Source organism: Otolemur garnettii, unplaced genomic scaffold (genome assembly GCF_000181295.1).
Source record: "Otolemur garnettii isolate 467f Iridium unplaced genomic scaffold, OtoGar3 scaffold00084, whole genome shotgun sequence".
Taxonomy (NCBI): domain Eukaryota; kingdom Metazoa; phylum Chordata; class Mammalia; order Primates; family Galagidae; genus Otolemur; species Otolemur garnettii.
Window position 1 is genome coordinate 7,443,081 of NW_003852479.1, and position 8,361 is coordinate 7,451,441.

At 49.1% G+C, this 8,361-nt stretch overlaps 1 protein-coding gene across 1 annotated transcript in view; it reads right to left on the reverse strand.

The window, feature by feature from the left end:
- Positions 1–8,361, reverse strand: part of LRRC31 (leucine rich repeat containing 31) — a 30,482-nt gene that overhangs the window by 17,872 nt on the left and 4,249 nt on the right. The window contains exons 2-3 of the mRNA XM_003794679.1: positions 5,654–5,797; positions 1,690–1,857 (exon numbers count right to left, since the gene is read on the reverse strand). Of these exons, the coding sequence (XP_003794727.1) occupies positions 1,690–1,857; positions 5,654–5,797 (312 nt within the window). The remainder of the gene's footprint in view (positions 1–1,689; positions 1,858–5,653; positions 5,798–8,361) is intronic.

The window sequence follows — 8,361 nt, forward strand, 5'->3', positions numbered from 1 at the left end:
CACTCTACTAAGGGTGACACAGTGAGACTCTGTCACAAAAAAAAAAGAAAAATCCTGCACAATTACATGATGGCTAAGGAAACTCCTGCGGCAATGTTCAGAGCAACACCTGAGGTCATGCCTGTCAGATCCTGGCTCAATTAGTTATGTCTGCAAAGGACACAGCACCGGAGTGCAGTATGTTTACCATACTATAACAAGCAATCGTAAGGGGTGTAATGATGTTGAAACGTCTCCTGATTCGTGTTCCCTTATCAGTAAACCACTTATTCTCCCTGTGCCCCATCTGCCATGAAGCCTGGGCTAGAAGAGCAGAGCATGGTGAAAAGTGAACCCCTCCTGATGGGAAAGGGAGCAGACTGCCTTCCAGAGAAGAGAATGGAGGGGCACGAAGCGTCAGTGGGGCTGTGGTGCAGCCTCTCTCCAGGGCCAGACAAGTTTGGGATGCGTCCTAGGGCGGAAGTTCTGTTTTCTGGCTTCCTACGAATCGGAAGATCATGAAGAAGATCAGGTTAATCATAGAAATAATGAACCTAAGTTGTCTTTTAACACCTGAGTAATTTTGTGTTGAATTTGTGAGTCTGCTGGACAACAACCAGCTGCTCAAAGCTGGGTCTAATTAATCACATAAACCCACAGAAAGGGGCCCTGGACGAGAGAATAAGGAAAAAGCACCCCTCTGCTACCGAGCACCTATTGTGCCCCAGGAGGAGGTAGGTACTTCATAGAAATTAACCCTCATGGCCATTTTTTGAGAGGGAGATTACCCCCATTTCAGAGATAAGAAAACTGAGGCTCAGAAAAATTAAATGATTTGCCCATGTTCACAAAGCTAGTTAGTTGTGGCACTAGGATTTGAAATAGGATCTGAGCAACCCCACGACATATGATGTTTCTCCTCAGCTACAAGAGGGACAGCCTAGGGACATTGGCCTGGCCCTACTTTCCAGGTATGGGCTAGCCAGGGGGCATAAATTGTTGTTTTTCCAGAAATCTTTAAGGAGATGCAAATAATCAAAATGTGTCATCAGCCCACCGCATAAAGAGAATAAAAAGTGTTAACAACGTCTACTAAACCAGCAGGCATTCAAACAGCAGCTGGGTGAGCAGCACAACTTCCCTGCACGGTTCAGCCCATGGTCAGTACATAAACCAACGCAACTGAGGTTCTAGTTCTAATTTAAATGGAAAATCTTGGGGCGGCACCTGTGGCTCAAAGGAGTAGGGTGCTGGCCCCATATGCTGGAGGTGGTGGGTTCAAACCCAGCCCCAGCCCCAGCCAAAAAAATAAAAAATAAACTGCAAAAAAAAAAAAAGGAAAACCTTGTTCTGATCAATGTTTTTAAATGAAGGTGGAAAAAATAGAAGAGAGAAGTATCATTATGGAATTAGAAAAGAACTTAATTCTTATCTACTCCAATTCTGCTCTTTGACAGACGAGGTAACTGAGTCCCAGATGAGCAAGTTCTAAGAGTTTTAAGATCCGTGTCTGGCAGCCTCCTCCCCTCTTTCTCCAAGTCGCTGAGCATGATGCTCGGCAGAGGGCCACGTGGCTCCTCAGCACTGCCTTGTGCGTGGTACATTGACCACGTCACCTGCGGGAGGCAACACAGTCGTTTGGCTGTGGGATTCAGGACAACAGGTGCCTCAAGTGAAGCCGCCTGCTAAGGGAGCATTCATCCTACCTACCCAGAGCTTGGACGTCTTCCGTGGTAAGTCTGCAACTGCCCAGCCTCAGGGTCTTTAACTTGTGGACCAGGTGCACTTGCTGGGTGATTAAGTGGAGGTTTCCACCTATGGAATCATTCCAGGACACATCCAGTTCTTCCAGGTCCGGGAGGAAAGGCAGCAGAGTGACTGGGTGTGAGTGGAAGAGAGCACATGCGATCTGGACCTGTGGTGAGCAGAACCCAGTGCCACGTGACAGGACACAGCTGTGCCCTGTAGGAGACCAGAGGGCAGGGGCACATGGACTCTGAGCAGCACAGGATGCAGCTGTGCCCTGTAGGAGACCAGAGGGCAGGGGCACATGGACTCTGAGCAGCACAGGGGGCAGCTGTGCCCTGTAGGAGACCAGAGGGCAGGGGCACATGGACTCTGAGCAGCACAGGGGGCAGCTGTGCCCTGTAGGAGATCAGAGGGCAGGGGCACATGGACTCTGAGCAGCACAGGGGGCAGCTGTGCCCTGTAGGAGATCAGAGGGCAGGGCACATGGACTCTGAGCAGCACAGGGGGCAGCTGTGCCCTGTAGGAGACCAGAGGGCAGGGGTACATGGACTCTGAGCAGCACAGGGGATAGCTGTGCCCTGTAGGAGACCAGAGGGCAGGGGTACATGGACTCTGAGCAGCCCAGGACGCAGCTGTGCCCTGTAGGAGATCAGAGGGCAGAGGCACATGGACTCTGAGCAGCACAGGACACAGCTGTGCCCTGTAGGAGACCAGAGGGCAGGGGCACATGGACTCTGAACAGCACAGGACGCAGCTGTGCCCTGTAGGAGACCAGAGGGCAGGGGCACGTGGACTCTGAGCAGCACAGGACACAGCTGTGCCCTGTAGGAGATCAGAGGGCAGGGCACATGGACTCTGAGCAGCACAGGACACAGCTGTGTGGGAGACTCTGTGACATCTGCATCTCCCACTTCATGAGATGTTTTCTATTTCCACCAAAAAACTGCACTCTCAAAATGCAGTGGTGTTTCCATAAGATTTCCCAGAACCTCCTCTATGTAGCTAAACCCACCAGCAGTGACGGTAATTCTAACACACGACTACAGGAGTGTGCACTGGAAATTCTGTTCCACGAAACCTTCTCACATCATCACCTGTCACTATCGGATCCCAGGTTGAAGGGCCTGCAGAAGGCTCTGCTGGCCAGGACTGCCGAGCTTGAGTTCGCCCGTTACCTTTGCCTTCTATCTTGACTACCTGGCTATTACCCCCTGAAAGGTCCTGGCACACTTAAAAGAGGAAGATGTGGAGGTCCACGTGGGGACAAAGCCGCCTAGAGCCCTCTGTGAGCCTCTGCCACCCTGCTGAGAGCAAAGTCACGCTGTGAAGAGATTCCCAGAGGGCACCCTTACCCCCTGCAGCAACAAGAACCAGGGGTGGCAACCCCAAAGCAGAGGGGGGATCGCCCTGCTCCCTCGTCACATGTTGTGTGCGTGACACGGTGGCAGCAGTCAGAAGAGCTGCCCCTCTAGTGACAGGCATGGCCATTCCAGACCAGACAAAACTCTGAAGCCGTGGATGAGAGAAAAACTGCTTCCTTTTCATAGTATTTAAAGCACTTGAGCAATTTCATCTTGTTCACCAGGATCCTAACTTCATCAAAGTCTATCAAATGTATCAAGAAGGCCAAAAAAGGCCACCAAGAACATGTGCTTCTCTGACATTAAGCATGGAGTTAGTGTGAACTCTGTCCCATAAGCTTTCACTCCCAATATTTCTAGTTCCTAAGGGAAATGAAGCCTCCTCTCTGTTAGTAACCCCGTCAGGAAGGTACGACAGCCATGCACAAAACACAAGGGAGTGGTCGAGCCTCAGTGGGCGTCAGAGCCCCAGGAGGGGCTGGTCAATCCTGTGAGGGGCCCACGCTGAGGGGACACGACTCTCAGGTTTGCACTGGACTCAGGCGACTGTGTTTCCACAAGCTCCACAAGTGGTTCTGACACAGGGATTTGAGAACCACGGGCACAGGGTTCCCTCGTAAAAGACCCATTCCAAACACAATTGTGTGAATTTTAATAAAAATGTGAGGTGGTCTGAATGTTTGTGCCCCCCATGCATATACTAAAACCTAGTCCCCAGTGCATAGTATTAAGAGGTTGGACTTTTAGGAGGTGATGGTTAATTTTAGTGTCAAGTTGAAGCCTTATTTGTGAGTGTGCCCGTGCAGGTGTCTCCAGAGGAGATTAGTGTGTGTGGGTCTACGTGCACCAGGTGCAGACAATCCATCCTCACCATGTGAGGGCACCACCCAACCTGCTGGGCCCAGGAGAGAACAAACAGAAAAGACAAACAATCCGATATGCCACCCATCTGCTGGTGCTGACCACAGTCCTCTCCTGCCCTTGGACAACTCCAGGCTCCTCAGGCTTACACCAGCGGCCCCCAGGCTCTCAGGCCTTGGCCTCAGGTTGAGAACCACAACATTGGCTTCCCTGGTTTTGAGGCCTTTGGAGTGAGCCATGCTACCAGCCCCCCATGGTCTCAGCTGCAGGGGCCTGTCAGGGCACTTCCCAGCCTCCATAATCACACAGCCAATTCTCCTAATACACCCCTCACATCTCTATAGCTACACCTGTAAAGATCCTGTTTCTGTCCCTCTGAAGAACCCTAACCAGGAGGTGATTAGGTCCTGGGATGGGAAGAGGCCCCTATGACAGAGACCCCAGAGAGCCCACCCCCCATGTGGGAACACAACTGAAGCCACCACCTATGAACCAGGAAGATGTCAAGTCTGCCAGGGCCTCCATCTGCAACTTCCCAGCATCCAGAACTGGGAGAAATAAGTGTCTGTCGTGGTGGCGCCCATAGCTCAGTTGGCCACTTACGCCGAGGCAAGCGGGTTTGAAACCAGCCCAGGCCAGCAAAAATAGCAATGACAACTGCAACAACAAAAAAAATAGTGCTGTGGAGTCTATGTTGACCAGTTTGATGAAAACATTTCAAATTGTATATAAAACCAGCACATTGTACCCCATGATTGCATTAGTGCACACAGCAATGATTTAATAATTTAAAAAAAAAAATAGCCGGGCATTGGGGCGGGAGCCTATAGTCTCAGCTACTTGGGAGGCTGAGGCAAGAGAATGGCTGAAGCCAGAGAGTTTGAGGTTGCTGTGAACTATGACACCATAGCACTCTACCAAGGACAACATAGTGAGACTCTGTCTCAAAAAAAGAAAAAGCGTCTTTCGCTTGTAAATTCCCCAGTCTAGGTTCTTTGTCACAGAACAACCTGAACAGACTAACAAAGGGTTAAGGACCCTCACTGGAAATGCTACCAGTGAGATGGTCTGAATGTTTCTGCCCCCCATGCATATACTGAAACCTAGTCCCCACTGCACAGTATTAACAGGTTGGACTTTTAGGAGGTGATGGTTAATTTTAGTGTCATGTGAGACAGCTCTGAGTCGCTGCAGGTCTAATCTGATTTAAGGTGTCTGAGCAACAGGAAGGCAGGGTGATGTGACAGGGGAGGGCTGTTCCCAAACAACGTCCTGGTAGAGAGCAGGCATATCTTTGTGTACAGAAGGTGTAGCCAATAATTGCCAGTAGTTACACTTTTCATACCATAGATAACAAACAACACAATATCCTTTAAATTCCCAGCAGGGTCTAGTTTTACAGTTGAGTTTATATCATCTGCAAGGAAGGTGATTTTCAGAGCACAAGGGGCAATTGGGGGGTAAACTTTCTCAGGAAAAAACAAACAAATGAATTCAGTTTCTCCTAAACTCAGCTCAAGTCTGCAAAACTTGAGGAAGGATCAATTAACTTGGTTTTTGAGGGTTTTTTTTTTTTAATAGCGATGCAGCTGCTATTGCTACAATTGTCTGGGACCACTGCAGGTTTGGGGTGAGCAGGTGGGTGACTGCATATGTGTCACCTGTTGTCCCCAAATGAAGCCCAAAGCCAACCTCATACAGACCCATTTCCCTGATGTCCACTCTTGTTACCCTGCAGCTGTCCAAGTCCAGACGCTTGCTGTCAGCCTTTCTGTCCAGCTTCTGCAGGAACTGCTCACTTTCCTCCATCCTGGATTCCAATTCCTCTTCTGAGCTTGGAGGCTTAGCTATATGATGAGAACAATGTGTTGTCAATAACAGATGGTTTTAAAGATGCTTAATGACCACAATAATGTAAGAGGAGATGCAGCCTCAAAGCCTCCTTGGCTGTAAAAGTCACTTAATGATCTAGTAGTTATCAGACGGTCACAACAGCCAGCCCTCCCTGCTCCTGACTCCGTGAAGGCCGTCACAACCCTGGTGATGGTGGAAGAAAAACACAGCAGATTAGAAGTGTGACAAAGAGCCCTGTAGCTGCAGATGAGAGTGTGGCAAGAGAATGTGGGTGAACACAGTGGCTTTGGGGAGGGTGTAAGAACTCCGTGACCCTCTCCCGGAGGAAGGTGGGCTCTGAGAATGATCTCCCATCTTCCAGGGAGTCTGAGTCTTGGTAACTAAGGGATACTGTTACCCTCAGGAGTGTTGGCTCTTGCTCCTGGTTCCAGCACCTCCATTAGAATAAAAGAAGTGAGATGACCCAGCAAGAGCCTGCGCTCTTATAAAAGTTCAACTGAAAAAAGGTGGCATTTCCCAGGCACAAAACTTAACCACTGCTCCTGCCACTGGGCTCAAATGCTGACTGCTTTGGCAGCCTGGGGACCTCAGTGTGAATACCCAGTTGGATTTGTGGGTGAGAAGCCTTTGAGAACAAACTTATCTCTGGTGCATGCAGAGGCGGGCAAGAAGCACAGGGGTTTGTCTGCTACACCCAAACAGGTGGAGAGCAGGGCGCTGCAGCTGCCATCAGTGAGGTTTAACTGGCTACGGGGAGGGAGTGGAACATGTCCCGGTCAGTCCTGGACTGTTCAGCTGACAGACACAGAGAGACAGTGCCTGGGAGGGCTTCTGCATTTCCTCAGCTCCTGCTAGAAACACATTCGCTTATTAGGGGCTATTTGCCCAGCACCCTCCCCTCCCCCTCTGTCACGGCCCTGTACGAACATAGCAGCACCACAGTCACCACAGTAACAGAGCTGTCGTCTTCTCAGGCACCTGTTAGTGCTACCTACTTCCACGCACCCACATGTCAGACACGCATAAAACACGTCACCATTTTGCCAAGAAAAATGGACATGTACCAACAGTGACCTGAAAGTGCTTTTTAAGCAGAGTCACACAGCAGATGCACGCTGGGCCCATAAAATGGTTTTCAAGTGAAAATTTATATATTTAAACAAAATATATTTTGGACTCTAATAGGAAATCATAAGTTTTGAATGTGCAGTTATTTTTTATTAAACCACACAGCTGAGAAGAAATACATTAGTACCAGAGAAAATTAAAATAAAAGATAGAAGGATTGCATTAGTGATGCATTTAGAGTAAAAGATTAGCAAGATAATAAAAAGCTTCTCATCACATCCCCAGTGAGGCTGTGCACCGTTTTTTGCAGAGAAAACCATCGCTGGCAGGTGCACTAGTCTCTGGGATGGGCTGTGTTACCACATTCTGCCAGTGGGAGGCAGCAGCACCCACCCTTTACCCTTCACGGGGCCTTCAATTGCGTGGTTGGTACAAGGTATTGGGGGGGTAGGGTTGCCAGATTTAGGAAAAACAAAAACAGGACACCCAGTTAATTTAAATTTCAAGTAAATAAGGAATCATGTTTTAGTATGTCCCAACTATTGCATGTATTTTTTCTAGCAACCCTAATTTTGGGTGGAGCAAAACTGAGTTCTAGATGGAGGATGGGGGGGTGGGGGGGGACGCTGCCTCTTACTTGCCAGCAAGCACAGGATGTTTTGTTTAAAGTAGTCACCTTAAACCTTTTTACAGATTTGGAAACTAGGACTCAGAAGAACTATTAATTAACAAGAAGAAGAGTCAGAATTTGAACCCAGAAAAGTTTGCTCCAAAGCCCATTGTGTGTGTGTGTGTGTTTCATTTTTGTATTTAAAAACAAATTGTGCATTGCATTGTGGAGAGCAGGCTGTGAGGTGGCAGGGTCCCCCACAGCCTGGGAAACACTCAGGGAGGACCCCACCACTTCCTCTCTTTTAACATTTCACCTGCCAGAAGTCACACAGCACTTACGTACTTTCCTTATTACAGCTCTTCCTCCTTAAGCTTAACCCTCACCCCAGGTGTTAAGATTTACCTTGTTAAAGATGCTTTACAAATAGGGGCTGCGCCTGTGGCTCAAAGGAGTAGAGTGCCTGCCCCATATGCCAGAGGTGGTGGGTTCAAATGCAGCCCTAGCCAAAAACTGCAAAAAAAAAAAAAAAGATACTTTACAAATGCAGCTGCTTCCCCAGTGTGGTGCTGGCCGGCGGGCTGCAGCCATCAGTGTGGTGCTGGCCGGCGGGCTGCAGCCATCAGCCCTCCCGACCCCGACCCCGACCCCATCCTACCTTTGTTTCTGTGTGTTTTGTGTCTCCTGCATGTCTTTCTTCCTAATTTCCCACCATTTTCACTCAGGTTATTTTTCCTTCCCCGAGCTGGGTTGTGAGATTGCATCTTATTGCTTTCTCTCTTTTTTCAAGCTTTCATCTCAACCTAGTCCTGCTCCAGTTCCAGCACCACTGAACCCTTTCTTCCTTCTGTTTCCTGCTCGAGCCACTGTCCGTCCTTC